General features: G+C 49.1%; 1 protein-coding gene across 3 annotated transcripts in view; it reads right to left on the minus strand.

Annotated features, from left to right (window-relative positions):
• Window positions 1–2,918: 2,918 nt before the first annotated feature.
• ATXN10 (ataxin 10) overlaps window positions 2,919–18,982 on the minus strand; it is a 158,867-nt gene continuing 142,803 nt past the window's right edge. For 2 of the 3 annotated variants that reach the window (XM_057741952.1, XM_057741951.1), the window contains 2 exons: window positions 3,701–3,887; window positions 2,919–3,218 (listed from right to left, as the gene is read on the minus strand). In XM_057741952.1, coding sequence (XP_057597935.1) covers window positions 3,212–3,218; window positions 3,701–3,887 — 194 coding nt within the window. In that variant the 3' untranslated portion in view covers window positions 2,919–3,211. The remainder of the gene's footprint in view (window positions 3,219–3,700; window positions 3,888–18,982) is intronic. The other variant, XR_009054719.1, reaches the window with a different exon arrangement.

Consider the following 18,982-nt stretch of genomic DNA (forward strand, 5'->3'; position numbering starts at 1 on the left):
ACCCTGCTGTACACAGTGGTGGTTAAAAACTACATCCAGGCTGTAAAACATCACATAAGCTCTTGCTTAAGTGAAGTAAAAGAAGCAGAACACAATTTTACATGTAAATGGAGAATGTACATTACGTTGTTTAAACAGATAGAAACATTTAACTTTATGTTCCTAATTTAAGGTTTCAATTTACGCAAGAATAAACAATTATCGAAACCCTCAGAAAGCCCCTTCCATCGACGTAACTGCCTTTGGACATGACGAGGCAAGGCTGGCGAGCGAGTTAACGCTGTGACTACCACACTTCCACAAACAGGTCACCTTTAAAATTCATGTACGCTGTCGATGGTAAACCATTTTTATATTGTAAAATGCCACCTAAATAAGATCTGACTTGAAAAATCCAAATGAATACAGTAAAATGTGTAGGGAAGAAGAAAACATATATTCTATGATATAATTACAAGGGGAAAACACCTGAATTTTTTTTAAAAAAGGGTTTTAATTGATTTTCCATATTCAGGCCACTGTAGCTGAAATTATCAGAACCTTGGACAGCACTGGAAGGGCTTTTTCCTCCAAAGGACTGGTTTTATGGTATATTTTAAATGTTAAGGTTACTTCCTTCCCTTCTCTGCATTTAAAAATTCTAATTTTATTGCCTCTCATACAAAAATTGATTCCTTTCTGTGCAGAACTTATTGATGGCGAAATATATATATATTTAAGTCTTCCTCTGGCATTTCTGTCCCAACACCTTATCACCATTCACGTTATCCCATTATCATTACTCAGATAATTAATAATCGTGAAATTAAAGGATCATGAAAAATCACTTAAGTTAACATTTAAATCCCAGGTGTTGCTATAAGAGCAGCAGATCAATGCCTTCAGAAGTTAATGGACACGAGATATACATATGTAAAATCTAAATTTTTGGTTTAAAATTTACTCATGGGTAGCCCAAAGGAGGTCAATCATTCCTCTACATCCCATACTGAAAAATGGACTTTTAGCAGCTTCCAAAGCGTGGTGGTTAGCTTCAGAAGTTACTGAACAAAAATGCATCTGGTATTAGTTTCCAAAAAAGCCAAACCCATGAGATGTATTCATATATGGATATATAGACAAATTCTAATAGTTTATTACTAAAACTGTGAAAATAAATATTTTTGAAATATTAACATCCATTGTTAAGGTATTAAAGAAATCATTCTGCAAATACTTGGCCTTGATGTCAAGCAGAAAAGCTTTTGCTCCACTATCTTTTAGAAAGAAGCAGGCTAAAAAATGGAACTGCTTTGTCAGTTTGCTCTTGAAAGCAACAGTACGGTCACAAACTTGCTGTGACCATTCTGTCTCTTCACAAATTTTGTAAGGCTGGTCAGCCTTTTTTTCCCCCCTTCTAAATGACTGATTGAGGTGGTGCTTTAATCCTCTGTAGCATGTAAAACAAGGTTCTCAGAAGCTCCAAGTCCCCTGGCAGAGGACAGGGAAGCTGTTGTGCTCAGGAATTAATCTGTCCAAAGGCATCAAAAGCGGCCACAATGCAGCCATGGGCATGTTTTCACTATGCGAGCCCCACGTTTCCTATTTAGAAAACATGCAGCCGTCACCCCATTCTGTATCCTCACAGGCTCCCTTGTATTTGCTGATACCGGCATGTCTGTGTGATGCCACTGGGGTGCACACATCCATGAGAGAGGGAGAAAGACGTGTCTATTGCAAACTTGGTGAAAGGAACAAGGGACCCCCACTGCTTCTTCCCTTTGGCCAGACTTCTATTTAGAGGATAGGGTTTTAACTCTTTGTGTCCCAGAAGAGAATGACTTCTTTGTGCATTTTGAATTCTGCAAAGGATTCTTCACTGATGGAATGTCACAAACGAGAGAAAATAAATGTTATTCAGAGATTATCACAGTCCTAGAAGCTGGCATTTCTTCAGTTATACAGAGGACATTAGATCGCACTTGGGAAAATGTTTATTTCATTCTTAACATGCTTAAGCTGGTTTTTACAAAGCAATGTAAGTATGGCTACAAAACCTTAGGGGCACTTCACTTTAGAACAATCGGTATTTCTGTAAAACTTCTGGTTGGGCCTTTGTTGTTTCCATTTAGGGAGGTTCAACAGGAGTTGCACAAAATCTCACTAGATAGTTTAGTAACACCACTATTCAAGAAGACAACGTTTGAAACGTGTGCGACACGATGATCTGAGTGGTTACAGAGATTCTAGTGCTCACTTAATCCAGTTCTACCTGTGAATGTGTGTATATAAAGAGAGAGATAAAGACAGACAGATAGACAGACACAGGTCAAATTAACCTCCCACCTCTTCAACTCTGCAATTCCAGTGATGCCCTGGCCTAAACTGAGTAGCGTGTCTTTCCGAGACTGGTGCTTTCTAAACTGGGGAAGACCCGGACGGACGTTTAATGCTATGGCCCTGCACACAGAGACGACCGTGAACTACTCCTTCCTGCTTAGAGCCGTGACGGTGGGTAAGATGCAGGCACTGGCCGGTGAACGTCGTGGGTCTGGAGAAGCCCGTGTCTCGGCTGGTCCGGGGCAGGAAGAGTTAACGGCCCACATGTTCCCTCACCCGCTCACTCCCCCCACATTCCAAAGGGACAGGGCTCAGTGACAACACAGCCCAGGACCCCAGTGAAGAGGGAGAGCCTTCTATTCTTCAGCATCTCTCGAATTAATTAACTGGAAATGAGTCTTGTCAATGTTTTGGAAAGGCAGAAGGGGTGAGAAGAGACTGCTAGAATTAATCACAGTGAGAAACTACTTCAACTGCCTGCCAGAGCCCAGAAAACCCCACAGGAAGGGACAATGAGGGGAAGGAGGCCGACCTGCCATCTAAAGGAGCAAGTGGACCTGAGCAAAATTCCAAGTCTTTGCCAAGGAAGGGACATGCGCTCAGCAAGAGGGGTTTATTTTCTGCAGCGGCAGTAAGTACATCACTTAAACGCACACTGTATCCATGGGGACAAAAGCAAACCAGACAGTTACGTTTTTAAAGCAAAGAAACAACAGAATACTCAGGTACTTTCACTTTTAAGCTTATACACATTTAACTCTAGTATCTAAAAGATTCACAGGTTCTTGAAATTAGTACTTAATAAATCTTCAAACTTGCAATTCACATACCGCGGAAGATGAAAAAAATCCATGAAACAGATTCCAAAACTTCAGATTTTTGGATGGAGAATTCATTCACTGAGAAGAAAAAAGAAACAAAATTGTAGATGTAACAGAGCTATTTACAAGAATCATCAAAGGAAAAAAACATACAGGCAATTTTGTTCAATGATAGAAATAATGGAAAGAAACCTGAAACAACTCATTCAATATCACACAAGGAGTTTTCTGTTCTTTTCACTTGGTCAACATGAGCTGTCTTTTAAAGAAAGTCTAATTACTGCCAGAAACCTTTAGACCACGTGAAAATTTTGACATGCTTTTCCTACTTCTTCCCTAGAATGAGTCTGAAATTTCAACTCTCTTAAGAAAATGGCAGCGTAAAGCCTGAACAAGAAGTTATCTGCAATTAAGTTTAGGGCTTTCCTTGCCATCTTAGAAGGCAAAATACTCCCATCCACGTCCTTATGAAGGAATCGTGTCGCACCCAAGGCGACAGAGAAGCGGGGACCACTTTCTACAAACTGAAAGGGAACTGCCTCTCCTCCTGGCATACTTACCACTGTGGTGTGTCACTGGTAGACTTTAGAATGAGCTTGTCACCCCGCTTTTCAACTTCAAACCCCATTTTCTTAAGCAGGGATGCGTCTGCCAGCCCCTGCTCCTCCATCTTCGCGATCAAATCCTGGTTCTGGCTGTTGTCCTCTGTGAGGTTTCGGATGGCGTACACCACCCACTGTGTCAGAACTGGAACCAGAGTGAAGGAGCCTGCCAGCGTACGTGCCTGCTTCACAGCTTCCCACGAGCGTTGCTGGAGCGGGGAGAGGGCCAAGCGACCCTAAAACCCAGAACCCATTTACAAATTTTTCCCGAAGATGTGCTGTGAACACGCATGCCAAGCGGGAAATAATTAGAAAGGTATAAGACACGCACACACACGTGGCCAGCGTGTGTGCACGCATGCGTGTGACGTCCAGCACCCGGCACAGAGCGGTGCTTAACTGACTGAACGAGGAAGCAAAGGCTTAGAGCAGACACGTCTGAAGTGTGTGAATACAAGCGTGTATATGGGAGCATGGGCACGCACACGCACGCCTGCTGGACACTTATGTTACCAAGTCACCAGGGAAGGACTAAGAGCATTACAGAATGGGTCACAACGATGCCAGGTTAGAATCAGACAAGAAAATCATCTTGTTTAAAGTAAGCCCAGTTACAAATAACAGCTGTTTCCTGGGAGTCACCATGGAATTCCCCTCATTCCGTATTTTAAAGATGAAGAAAGCCTTTGAAGGATTTACTGTTTAGTCTGAATCCTTGTGCCTTACTGTGCCCTGGCCCTAATTTTAAATGTCGTGCACAGAGTCCTTCATAGCAGACAGAAGACACCTTACGAAGAATATAGAATCACTGCATTGTTTCCTGAGGTTTTTTATTTAGTTACCAAGGGCTGTGTAAACCTCACAAAGGCATCAGGTTGCTACTATATGTCCTTCTCTATAGGCCACATAAAAACTGCTGTAGCCTTGTACCCAGGGACACAGAGAGATGCTAGGACCAGTGGGCCTGGCAGCCTCTGTTGGTTTGGAAGGAACAAAGAGCCCAGCAAGGAATAAACACTTTTTCCAATGAGAAGAGGCTTCTCTAACCATGATCGGATGGAAAGGAAAAAATTCCTTTCTCCTTATCACCAGATGCTTCCCATGCACGCGTTTTCTGATGCCAGCACTGGGGCATCTGTGCCCCCAAGGGAACCGGGCGGGTCCTGCAGCTGGAGAGTCAGCCCTCCTGACCCTGGCCTGCACCTGGCACAGCGCTGAGGCTGGGGCCACACACTGCGGGCTCCTCGGCTCGACGCGGGAAGCCACAGAGACAGGCCGCCATGTGCACCAAGCAAGTGCATCAAAACCGTTTCCCTAGCTCTGTATCCTCAGAGGAAGCTAGCAAAAAACGCGCCTGTCCACTGAGGTCAGGCAACCGGAGCACAGGAAACACGCCCGTTTCGTGCTCAGGAAGCACTTTCTGGTTGCTCCATCTTAGTTCCTCCGACGCGGCCCACGCTGGTCCGCAGTCCTGAGCACACACGTACCCTGCCCGGGAACCAGCTGCCGGCTGGCCCACCGCTCCAGCTCCTCCAGGATGGGCCACGGGGCTGCCCGAGGAGAAGGACCAGCACATGTCTGCGGAGTAAACGAGTCGCTGGCCTCTGGAGGTTTATCATCAAAACCACTTGTGGGTATAAATGACAAACCTTTTCCAAAGGGCAAAGGATGGGAACTGTGAGCGCCCAGCTGAGGTGACTCTAGAGTTAGCTGCCCCCGGGAGGGAAATGTTTTCATTGCGCCACCAACCGTCATCCTCTCACGGTAAAGCCCCGGCCCTTCAGAAGACTGTGTTTCTCTTCCGGAGACGAATCCACACAAATACTTCAACGCGTAAAACCTAACCTTGAATTCCTCCTTCTTTTCCACAACCACCAAACCCCACTCTGTGACAGGACAGAGAATAAAAGTAATGATTCCGGCAACAAAAACTTCCCACACATCAGTCAATTTCTCAACGATGCATCGCTCGCTGTAATTCATCTCTCTCGCGGGAGGACACCATCGTGACACAAACTCACTTCCTCACTTGCTAGAGGAAAAGGGGGAGGCAGTGACCACGAAACGTGACGGGTGGGGCAAACCCCTAGGGGTGAATTTAGGCAAGACAGTGTGTAAGCCTGGAGAATTCCCGGGCACGCGCACAGCAACTCTCTAGTGCTCAACGACAGACACACAGCACTTCCTCTTGAAGCTCCTGGTTATTCACTTAATTGAAAGTAAAAAAAAGGGAAATTCCCATAAATGCACTGAAAGCACCTCAAAATTGGAGGGTTGGTTGGCTCTGTAACTGAGGAACGTGATGGCAGCCTTGGCACTGCCAGCTGCCAATGCTGAGTGTCTCCAGAGCTTCAAACGGTCAACGATTTCAGTTACAGGCGAATGAGACCCCCTGCCGAGGGTCGCCGGGCCCCCTCCTGCCAAGTGCCCTTCACACCCCAGGCTCCAGCAACATCACCTCGCCAGGCGCCACCTGCCTGTCCACACACGAGGCCCTGACCTGGGACATGCTTCACCCTCCCCTGCCCCTTCCGCGCTCCTGGAAGCCCACCCACTCTGTTCCATCCACCCATCGTCACCAGCTTAAGCTAGGCGCGCCCACCTCTGTTTCCAAAACATTCTCCACGCTTTTTAAAACAAGTTCTCATCATGTTGCACCTACTTATCTGCTTATGTGTCTGTGAGCTTCTCAAGGGCAAGGAGCCACACCGACACCATCTCTGCATGCCCAGCACACAGCAAGTTCCCGACACAGAGTGGATTCTCCATGTGTTTGTTGACATTATGTGAGCCATGGTTACTTGTTTACATCTCTGCCCACCCCAACACCCTGTGAACTGCTCATAAGCAAGCCTGATGTCTTATTGACCCTTCTGTCCTCTGTTCCAAGAACAGTGCTAGGGACGTTTGCTTGATGTCTGAGTGAGCGAATGCTATCTTCCACTCACTGAGTGTGTGTGTGTGTGTGTGTGTATAGAGGGGGGCGTGGTGGCACTGCAGTGACCCACACAGGCTGTGCTTTTCCTTCTTGTTCTTGGTGTGGTTTCCTGACTCAGGACTTTGCAGGGTTGAGAGATTAGATGAAAGTGAACCAATACAAATGCAACTCAGGCAAGGAAGCTGGACTGTGTAAATAAAAGGTCCATGACGACAAAACACAGGAGAATTCCCATGCGGACGGATGCAAGGGTGGGTTTCAATCATGTTCATCTGGGGGGAATGAGCACATTTTGTGGACGTCCTGTAACAGTGCTTCCACAGCATTCACCCTTAGGGTGTTTAGTAGCTCATTTCTGTAGAAAAGCTTACACAATCCCCATTGTAAATGCAGCAAAAGAGGAGCACAGAAGAGAATGAGATTAACACGATTCTGCTGAAGAACAGCCCCCGTGTGCCCAGCCCCCCCCCCCCCCCCCCCACCGCCCCTGGCGAGGGCGCTGCTCCCAACTGGGCTGCACGGCTTCAGGAACAAACGTGACCATCCCCGACCTCACAAGGAGCAGGTTCCTGTCACGGCGGCCACATCAACAACCTAACAGAAGCAGCACTGGAGCCCAAGGCAGAAAAGGCAACTTAGTCTCCTTCCAAAACCTGGTACTCACAGGGCAAGAGACATAAGTGGAGGGCATGGGGAGTGGGGTCAGGGGAAGTAAGGCCACACAACCACAGCAGAGTCAACGCCTTTCCAGCCCCTTGAAAATCAGAAATAATCCATGAACAACAGTGAAACCCCCAACACTTTTCACTTAAATGTCTGTTTCATATTCTTTATGTTACAAGCGAAACTAACCTTACTTCCTCTTTAAAGGAGGAAATTCACAAAGTGCTGCTTGACACTCTTCCTGGGCAGCTACTAAAGGTGTGCGCTACATGTCTACCCTAAGCAAACAAAGCATTTTGGGATTTGTACTGTCTGCCTATACATTAAACACCATACAAAGGTCCTCTAATTTGTCCCCATCTCCAGTGGGAACATTTTGGCACTGCTGTCTAGGGTCTCTGACTTAATAATAATTAAAAAACCAAATTTCAATAGTTGTTCCTTTTTATAACGTTTGCACTGAAGAGAGGAGCATGGAAAGCCCCGGTGTGAGCTGTGTCTGATGCCCAAGCCCGGCTCATGAATATGCACGATTCCCCTTGTTAGTGCAGGAAGGGCCCAGCCTGGGCGCCCACGCAGACCCAGGCGCAGACCCCAGACAGCCTCGAGGGTCACCGCGAGATGAAAGCGCGCCCCGGTTAATATTCACAGTGCCCTCTGGCTCCCTCTCCCCGGAGACACAGAGCAAGCAAGAGTGGGGGAGAAAATTAAACATCCTCTACAGTCTCTAATCCCACCAACACTCCAAGTGCCTTATTGTCTGCTTAGCTTTAGAAAGAGAGCTTCTCATGTTTCCATAGCAACTCCAAATAGAAGGCGTGAGCCTGTTTGTTACAAAACTGCCTTCAAAGAACCCTTGGATCAGCACTTGGGTGAGGACTCGGCAGTCCAGCCAGCTCTTCATCAGAACACGTGGTGTCCTGAAAGAGCCACAGAGATGCTCACGGGACTGAGCACCGGGAAGCCGCAGGGCCTGGTGAGCTGAAGCGAGAAGCGGTGCCTGGACCCTGAGCACTCTGGGCTCCACACTGAGCCCTGCAGCCTTGCACCAGGTCAGTGAGGAGACAGGGCAGGCAGAAGGATGTAGGCTAGGGGAGGACCCGAGACAGAAAGATTCCATGAGCAGCAGATTTATGTGCCAAATTCACTTTTAACAAGTCAGGTGAGATAAAGCATTAAACCTGGAACTGTTCTGACAAGAAAGATTCCACCTAACTTTCAGTTATTGGAATCAGTGCTACTTCAAGTCCTGCAGGTGACCAGGACACAGGCCCCGCAGTGACAGGGACTCTGCTCTGGTCACTGCACTTCGTGTCTAGAAAGCTGCTGAGAACAGGGTTTGGTAAATTATGGCCTGTGTTTTTGCATGGCTGCAAGTTAATAGTTTTCTTATTTTTCAATGGTTGGGGAAAAAAAATCAAAAGAAGAATACCAATTTGTAACACACAAAAATTATTTGAAATTCAAACTTCAGTATCCATAATAAATAAAGTTTTATTGGCACATAGCCAAGCCCGTTCATGAATTGCCTACGGCTGCTTTCATGCTGTAGCGGCTGGGCTGGAGAGTGTAAGGGAGACAGTATGGCTAGCAAAGCTAAGGATGCTGAGTAAATGCAGCCCTTGAAGGAAAAGGTTTGCCAAACTCTGGCCTAGAACATGGAAGGAATCAATAAATATTTGCTAATAAATAAATAAATAAATAAATAAATATTTGCTGAATGAATCAATGAGCTTTTAAAAGAACTGGCACTGAAAAACAAAGTACTTAAATTAAAACAATTTAAATGATAAAAGACTTTACTGATTTTTCAGGATATATATTATGTACACACAAAACTATACGTGTAATATCTATATATGTTGTTTTACATATGAATATATCTGTAGATGTACAGCATACATCTATATCTGATATAAAATGTATAATATACATCTAACAAATGTGTACTGTACATAACATCTATATTTAATTTTGCTTCCAGGATATTTTTAAAAATTATTTTTAGACAACAAACCCATTTATGGCAAGGAACTTATGTACTGGCAAACTTTCCAAAGCATATGACTTACTAGGGCACAGAACATAACACTGGAAGCCTCTGACGAAGTTGGTCTGAGAACAGGACGCCCCACACAGCCAAGGCTACTTCACTAGGCTTCCACAGAACCACGCCCTCGTCTGCCATGTGATGACAAGGTTTCCCTCAAGATGCGGCTGCTTAATAAGTAACTGCCACATCTAAACCAACGTCTTCTCAGACTATGGTAAAGCTGCATAATACTTCAGAGTACGAAGCAGTAGTTCGGTTTTAAAACTGTTCTGAAATTGCTTTATGTTGTTGAAAATCAAAACACTTCAAAATATGGCAGTTTGTCAGCCAAAGGAGAAAGGGCATGGAACGTGACACTGAAAGGATGATTTCTTTCCTTGCTGAGATGACACGGTTCTGCCTCCCTCCCAGCCACGCACGCTGGAGAGACGGAGCACCTCGGGGGCCGTGTTCCCCGTCGGCCCAGCTCTCCGATGCCGACCCTGTCTGCAGGAGTCCTAACCAACCTCCACCCTGCTCTTCAAGTATGCACCTCCTGAGGGTGAAAAAGGGGTTTCCCAAACTGTTGGCCAGGGAACCCCAGGCTCCCCTGAGGCTTCTCTGCTGGAGGAGGAACTTGTCCAAACCACCCACAGAGGGCACCCTGTGGGGCTGGGGCAGTGCGGCGGGCTCCAGCTGGGAGGGTGGGCAGCGCTGGGCTGAGGGCAGAGGAGGGAGCGCAGCTCACTTACGCCACGGGGGACAGACCGGAGAGCGTCCTTGTGGAGGAAACACACCTGAAAAACACCGTTACTGTCCTGTATGGGTGCCACCCACTTCTCCTGCAGAGGTGAACTCTATCTCCAAACAGCAAAAGAAACTTCACTGCGTAGTAAATTGCATTCTAGCTCTGCCTTCACCTGTGACAGTTCTCTCTCAGCTTCCATATAAGTCACTCAGTTAAACTACACACTCTCCTCACTGAGAAAGTTAAAGTGCAAGCCTTCACTGTGCAGCCTCCGTGCAGGACACTGGAAACCAGCGTGTGTTCAGTAACCACCACAAACCGCCCTTCGGGATCCCTCTTCCTTCTCCAAATTGTTGGTCTATCTGGTGTCTAATTTCCCTCCGCATTTTTGCATTTTAATACGAGGGCACATCTGTGGTTCCAGTGTTTCAGTGCCGTGCTGATGCGGACTGTTCTAGGTTTTGTAAGGTATCCTAACAGTACTGACAAATCAATGTATGCGTACTCTCTCACTTGCCCATTAACCGCTGATCATTAATACTGAACAGCGTAAAATAAACCCCAACAGAAGAGGGTGGGGGAACAAACTGCTGGATTTGTGAACTGTAGGCCACGGTCTGAAGAACATAAAATAATGCTTGTGTTTAATATGTCCTACAAGAAGGAGCAGAGAGTTTCAGTCTTTATTGAGGGAGAAAGTCATCTCAGAAACACCACTGCTTTGAAAGCTGAGGCTGCTTTTCGGCCTCTAAATCCCTAGGGAACTAGAACATCAAAGGACGTGGTACAAAGGCCCAGAGAAACACTGCTGAGTTCTGACAGAAGTATCCTAACATGCATCAGCCAGAGAAACCATATCTCTGTGTATGACCCAACTTTTTTTGTTTGTTTGTTTGTTTTCTTGGGGGGCTGCATTGGGTCTTCGTTGCTGCGTGTGAGCTTCCTTTAGTTGCAGAGAGCTGGGGCTACACTTTGTTGTGGTGCTCGGGCTTATTGCGGTGGCTTCTCTTGTTGTGGAGCACGCGCTCTAGGCATGTGGGCTTCCGTAGTTGTGGCGAGTGGGCTCAGTAGTTGCAGCACGCAGGCTCAGTAATTGTGGCTCGTGGGCTCTAGAGTGCAGGCTCAGTAGTTGTAGTGCATGGGCTTAGTTGCTCCACGGCATGTGGGATCTTCCTGGACCAGGGATCAAACCCGTGCGCCACCCCCCCACCCCCCGAATTGGCAGGCAGATTCTTAACCACTGTGCCACCAGGAAGTCCCGACTGTTTTTTTAATGATCTTGAAACAAAGGCTACATTCACTGTCCTCGGTACACACAACTTACTTTCCATCAGTTGACTGTTTAAAGTGAGAGATTAGGTGGTCCCAGCTTTAAGGCGCCTCTCCTTTTGGAAGCCTGTGCTGTCTTTCCATCTCACCAGGCTCCTCAGTGTCATCATGTGGGCACAGAACCACGGAACCACGGTCCTCAGCCTAGGCCCTGGCCGGGATGAGCCCTCCGTCCTTCACAAACCCCAGATGGCTAAAGTGCGGGCGCCTGAGGTTGGCTGCTGTCACCCCGCCCAGTGAGCCTGTCAGTGCGGCGGTGAAGTAACGGGAAGATGACACCCCGCTCGGGTCCGCAGTCACCACGCGCTCCCCACTCCAAAGCGCCTGCGGCCAAGCGAGGGCCAGGCTCGCAGGTACCTCACATCCACGGGGTTTGTGGTAAAGGATCCTATGGCACCGAAGCTAATTTTGTCCATTACACACTCCGGAATCATCTTACTCACCACTTCAAAGCCCAGCGTGGTACGAGGCAGTCGGTCTGGCATCTGCCGCACAACAGGTTTCAGATCAGAACCAACCAAGGCCACTTCTAACTGAAACCACACCAAAGGGCCTGGGGCCTGGCTCTGTGTGCATTTGGGGCAGGGCTCTAAGGTCACTTCTGAGACTCTACACGAGCCACCGCGCGTACTGCGTTCAGCAGAGCCGGCACACGCCGGGCATAGAGCAGAGGCTCACGGCATGCAGCAGGGCCTGGCACGCGAGGTGTCCTCCTGACCCCTCCTGCGGAACGTGCGTGCACCTGTGCGCGGGGACTCCAGGCGCACACAGGAGGAGGGAAGTTTTACATGTCCGCCGGATGCCTGCTCCCCGGCCTCCAGCTGCTAACAAGGGGTGGCCCTCAGCTCTCCTGTTAGATCTGAGCACGTAACATGTCACTGGCCACGCAGACTCCCCATGCTACACAACCTCTGCCCTCAGGCTGCAGAGGAGACCTCCTCAGGGAGAGGCTTTCTGGACACAGGAAACTTCTCAAGAGAAGCTACTGCCCCAGAGTCTCGGCTCACACCAGGGTCGCTGCTGGTCACAGTGAGCTGGCGGCACAGGAGGGTGTGAGGTGGCCTGAGATCAGATCACTGGGCTCTCATGAGAAGCCAGTGGCCGCCCAGCAGAGACAGCGCACACTTAGCTGGCGGCCAGGTAAGAGGGTATTTCTTTAGCACCCTTGTGCTCTTTGGAATAAAGGAATTGCTGGCTTGAATGAATTTCCACCTTCGATGTAAGCAAAGCTTTGCCCGAGGAATTAACTTAGGCGTCTCTCACGTAAGTCCAGACTGCCAGTTCATCTGCACAAAATACCAGCAGAGTAACACACACAAGGGCAGCAGCGCGTGTGACCATCCGCAGGCCGCACAGTGTGTCAGGGGCTGTCACGGGCACGCACAGGAGGTACGCAGCCTCCACAAACACGCCACCCGTGGGAGGTGTTATCCACCCATCCCGCTGATAGGAAAACTCAGACACAGGAGGCTGAGGACCTGGCCGAAGTCACACCACTGACGTGGTCGGGCCTGGCTTGGATGCAGGCTCCAGCACCCTCCTCAGTGACCGCAGCCGGTGAGGGGAGACCTGGAGGAGGCCCAGCACAGGCCTTCCTCTGGCCAGTCTGACCGCACGCTTCTGAGCTCTGTCTACACATCCGCGGAAGGAATGGCAGGTTTTAAACTACTTGAAATAGAGTCCCTTTATTGTCAAAGAAATCTCAAAAAATAAAATAAGCTCTCGGATACCAGTTAGAGTGACGGGCTCTGCAAACACCTTTGGAAAGAACAATTAAGAGTTCAAAATTTGGAGAAGAAAAAGTAAGTAACCCTATCTAAATAATGCAAGACGACTGCTGGTCTGGTACTACTGACACTGACATTAATGAAGCACAGCCAAGGGGCCAACAGAGCGCTCAGACACAAAGGCTGAGTGAACAGCACGCAGCTTCTAGAGGGCTGCGGGCCAGGTGAGACCGGGCAGGTACCACACTGTCAGCACACTGCACGTGTGGGTGCCCGGGCATCCGTTATCACCGTCCTTGGTCCAAATGTCGCTAGTCTCTGGGGACGATGAGCTCCACAGGTCACCCCCGCCATGCTGGTGGCCTCTCCACGCCCCCCTCCCCTCCCAGCAGCTTCCAGAGAGCCCGCACTCAAGAGTGGGTGGGCCCGCAGCCTTCAACAGGCACAGACCTGCCGATATCTCGTGCTGGCTGCTCCCATTTCTATCTTGGGCGCACACCTGTGACTCTGCTCACCCTAAGGGAGGGGCTCTGCTGTGTCCATTTTAAAGTCAAGACAACCTTCAGCAGAAACATAATGTGCAAATGACTCCAACACTAATGGGAACTAAACACCAGTAACACTTGAGAGGATTTAAAAGCCATGTTGGTTGCAGGGATGACACTAAGTTCTAAAGCTCTTCGTTGATGCATGTCTCTTCTAAAACTTCTAAAGTTCTGGATATCTCACTTTGGGGGGAAAAACCTCATTCAGTGATAGAAATCTAATACTTTAACATGTTTTTCCTCTCCTCTATAAACGACGTGCTTCTCGATTCTTATACTGGAATTAGAGAAGGGATTTCAATACAAACGCACACTTACACTGGTAACCACACATCCAAAGTCTCTCGAGAGTTCAATCATGGTCTGTGCACTCATCTGAGAACACGAAGGTCTTGGGCTCGATGCTGGGAATACAAGGACTAACGGGACAGCCGGGTCCCTGCCCTTGTGGCGCGGACCTTCTAGAGGGGAGGCAGTGCCAGCCCCAAGCAAACCTTCAGGTGACCCGGTAACGTGTGACCACAGGAAGACAAGGCACTGAGCAGGGAGGGCGGAGATGGCTGCTCCGAGGAGGGGACTGAGCTGAGACCACAGGATAAAAAGCCGCCGGTCACCCGGGGAGCTGAGGGGACGGCAGTGGCGCGGGCTTCGTGGGGCCTCAAGACAGGAGACACGAGCCAGGCAAGGCCGTGGCCGGAGGTGGGGCGTGTGCGGGAGAGCGCTGTCGAGCCAGAACCTGAGAGACTTTAGGCTGTGGGGAGGAGTCTGTGTTTTATCCTAAAATGACGAGAACCCACTGAAAGAGCCGAAGTACAAAAACTAAGCAGCTCGCTGGCAGCCGTGTGGAGGGTGGCTCGTGGAGGCAGGTGTGGAGTGGGGACCAACCAGGCGTCCTAACGGCAGCCGTGAGACTGAGTGTGGAGCAGGACGGACTGGGCTCAAACCCCAGCTCTGCGGCTGCAAGCTGTGTGGCTTCGGGCAACTTCTGTCACTTCGCCAAGGCCGACCTGGACAGGCCGAACGTGAGGGTGACAGGAGGGGGTGCCTGTCGCGCCTCGTCCAGCCCCTCCCTCCGCCCCCCCCACCATGCAGCCCATCGGCCGGCCACGGGCACTCAGCCCCCTACCCGGCTCCCCTGCCAGGCGCGGGGCTTCTCTTTCCTCGGCCTCAGTTTCAATGAGGGGACGACAAAACAACTTCCCGATATGGCAATGACAGCCCAGGACAGAGATGATGTCTCCGGCCCTGGAGTAGTTACAAAGTCCAGGTTGAAATCACCATTCCTGCTGCTCCCCAGCTCAGGGCCTTGGCCAGGTACAAAACCTTTTGCCTCATCTTCCTCTTCTACAAAAGGGGGGATAATCATAGTATCTGTCTCCGACAGTGCTTGTGAAGTCTTATAGATAGGATCAGAGTGCCTGGCCTGAAAGCAGCACTCAAGAAACACGGATATACAGACCAGCTGTTACAGCTACAGTTACTGTCCTAGGCATTTACCCTGAGACCAACAGAGTTGGGCTACGGGTTACGGGTGTCACAGGAAAAGCTCCATCACTCATGTCTGTTCAGTTAGCATTTGGTTCCCCAGCTGCCACCACACCACCCAAGGATATATGACCTGTTCAAGGCATCTCACAAGTCACTGTTTCTCAAACAGCATCTAAAGCTACAAGTAGATCTCGTTAAATACCATTTGTCAGAGTTTCTTTGTTCTCCCTTTGCCAATTTTCAGCTCAGGGATGAAAAGCGAAGGCAACCACCACGGAGGGCAGGCGAGGCAGAGATGGCGTGCACGCGCACGTTCACCTGTTTACTCAGTAAGTACCAACCAAGCACCCACGGGCTGAAGGCCTCAGGCCGCAGTGGTCCTGCACTTCGAGGTCCTGATCTTCCTGGAACGTCCAACGGAGAGAAATAAACACATCACTAACTGGTAATAACAGATACGATGTGAAATGACATGATAAATGAAACAATAAAAGGGGGCCTTATTTGAACTGGGGTCCTAGAAGATTTCTCTTGAATAAATAATGTCTAAATCTAACTGGGAGAACAAGCAGGGGTTGGCCAGTGTAGGGGTTGGCAAGGGAGAAAACCCCAGGTAGAGGAAGAGCCTGGGGAGCTGGGGAGGAGGAGGGAGGCCAGGGTGCTGGAAGGGTGAGTCAGGAAGGGCTCAGTGACACTGGGTGGGACAGCGTAGGGAAGGCCTAGGGAGACGCGCCCCTCCCTGAGCTGGGGGTGACTGAAAAAGAGGGAAATCCAGGAAGCTCATGATCAAGTACAGGTGGCAGACCCAGCCAGGGCACGTTGCAAGCTGCTCGGGGCACAGAGGGGAGGCTTCCGAGGGAGATGCCAGGGCCCCTGCCCTCTGGGATGCTGAGCAGATGTCCTCCAGCCTGGCACACACTGTGCCCACCCCCCTAGACCACGGGCTCCACGAGAGCACAGACAGCGTCTCCTCTTTAGTCACCACTGTATCCCCAACAGCTGGAACAAGGCCCAGTGCATAACACAGCAGATACTCAAGGGACAGCTGTGGAATGGACCAGTAAAAGTAAGGATAAAGACGCCAGTGAGCTGAATCCAGCCGCACAGGAAAGGGGTAACGCATGAAACACTGGTTACCATCCAAAATGTCCTCAGCCTGCTATCAAGACGACATGGCCACAGTAATTAAGACAGTATCACGCAAGGACAGAGAAAGAGACTGACATTTTCAACAGAGAAGCGATAGTGAAGGTGGAATCGTGCCCACAGGACAGTGACTTATGACAAGGTGGCCCTGCAGAGCTATGGGTGAAAGGAAGGCCTTTCCAGTGCTGAGACAACTGCATACTGCAGCGGGAATTAAAAACTCTGATCCCTGCTGTACACTGTAAATATGAATTAGCTTCTGAGAGGCTGCAGATCTAAACGCGAAAGGGAAAACTATGAAGCTTTTAGATGAAAGCACAGAAGAATATTCTTATAACCCCAGGGTCTTCAATGAGACACAAAACCCACTAACCACAGAAGGAAAACCCCACAGAAGTGAGAAGAGCTCTGGGGATTGCTACTGGGTGAGGAGGGATACAAAGGAGCCTCCTGGGGGACGAGAACTTCCGCATCTTCATCTGGGTGATGGTGACATGGGTGTACACACGCTGTTGTGTTTTACTACATGTAATTTACACCTTGACAGCAACAAGACACAAAGAAAATAAACAGAATAAAACAAGACAGGATGGGAGAGACCGTTTCAATATTGATAAATGGACAAAAAATTTATATCCTGAATACAGAAAAAAATCCCTATGAATCAATAAAGACAGAAAACATAAATACAGGAAAAAAACCTGAACAACTTCATGACAGGAAGTCCAAATGGTCAATAAACCAAATGATCAACAAAAAATGCAAACGTACTTATTACTAACTAGACTCATTAAACAGTATCATAGCACGCACTGTGCTCTTCAGAATGGCAAAAATGTGGACGTGACTGCCTCCAGTGTGGACAAGAACGTGGAGGAAGGGAGCTCATGCACTGCTGACAGAGGTATAGACTGGAACAATCAATTCTCAAGATCCTGGCACCGTCTAGTGTACGGCTGAAGACACACAAGAGAGATTCCACTCCTAAAACCCCTCAGGCTCATGTGTCAAGACACATGTGTGTACGAAAAAGCTCACGGCAGTATCAACTGTGATGGCCCCAAAGTGGAAATGAGCCACACGTCTGCTAACTGAGTGAATGAATAGATGTCACATTTCCTTGTGATGGAGTACCATGCGGTATACTACACGCGACAATCTGCGTGAATCTCAGAGTCATGCTTTTGCGTGACACATGGCAAAACAACACAAGCCATGATTCCACGTGTATGAATTTCAAAGACAGCCAACTCAAAGCACACTGTGCAGGCCGCCTGGGCAGCAGCGAACCAGAGGCGGGCAGGGATGTCGGAGGAGGAGCTCGGATGGGGCGGGGCTCAGCGAAATTGCGGTGTTTTCCCCATGACCTGGGTGTTGATCACACATCTGCTTTACAATTATTTGCGAACAACACACATAGACTCTTTCCACTTTTCAGTACGCACGTTATATCGCTATTTCAAGATACAGTTAAAAAAATCAGGATGATGGCTGAACTTGAAGTTTGGGGTGATTTGCCAAAGGCAAGTTACGTGTTCCTTCAACTACAAATACTGCCCGACACCCCCAAACTCCTCCGAATTCCATGGGTCCCATGGTCGTGGTGATTGACAAGCACTGCCCAGGACGTGCAGTCATTCCCAGCCCAGGTACCTGAGCAATTGGGCACAGGAAACTTTCACTGTCATTTGCTTCTTGAAAACCCATATGGATTTCCTGGTGCTCCCTAATTACACCCTGAGGAAACACGAGAATAAGAGCCGTGCTAGTTTCTGAAGGTGCTTTAGGAGAGAAAAATAGCAGAGTAGTTTTGATTCGATATATTTTGGTTCCTCTCAAAAGCTGGGAAAATGTTTTGACGTTTTAGAGGCTTCTCCTGTCCTTAACAGAAAGTGCAGGTCTCTCTCTGCATCTGACACTGTCATTGTCACTGTTCTGTCAGTGTCTATGAGAATGTAAAATTAGGCCATCAACTAGAAATGAAGACAAGAATCTCTTGTAAAAGGCTGATCACAGTCACCTGAGAACTCTCCAGCGCGCGCTGGGTCTGTGTTGTACACTGCAACCCACCTCCTGGTCTTGCTCTAGCCTGGCTTCTGTCACCAGTGAGGTATCTGCACAGCCCGGGGCCTGTTCTCTGCTGCACTCAGTTAACCCTGAAGAGGAGGTCTGTCCGTTCCCCACGCGGCCTTTCCTGCAGCTCCGAGGCCAGCTGCCGCCAGTGGGAGGGGGCCTGCCAGGGTCATGGGCCACAGGGCCATCCCCCCCCCCCCCCCCCCCGCCACTGGCGGCCCCGGGGCAGAGGCCCTTCATCTCTACCTCAGAGACGTCCAGACCTGAGGACCGTTAGGGTGGAAAAAGCGAGTGTATCTGAAAGTTAGCGTTATTTTTATATTTTGAGTTTTGACCATTATCCAAACGAAGGGGGCTGGTGTGGACCCATAAACCAGGAGGATGACAAAGCCCAGAGCACCGGGGGCCTCCTTGTCCCCGGTGCCCCCGTGAAGCCACCAGCTCCAGGCGGAAAGCAGGCCCCTGCCTTCCCTCCGAGTTGCTCAGAGCCACGAAGAAACGTGGGAAAGCTGCCGGCAGGGTCAGCGTCGGGACAGAGCCGGCCCGGCCGC

The sequence above is a fragment of the Hippopotamus amphibius genome, chromosome 7 (genome assembly GCF_030028045.1).
Source record: "Hippopotamus amphibius kiboko isolate mHipAmp2 chromosome 7, mHipAmp2.hap2, whole genome shotgun sequence".
NCBI classification, from domain to species: domain Eukaryota; kingdom Metazoa; phylum Chordata; class Mammalia; order Artiodactyla; family Hippopotamidae; genus Hippopotamus; species Hippopotamus amphibius.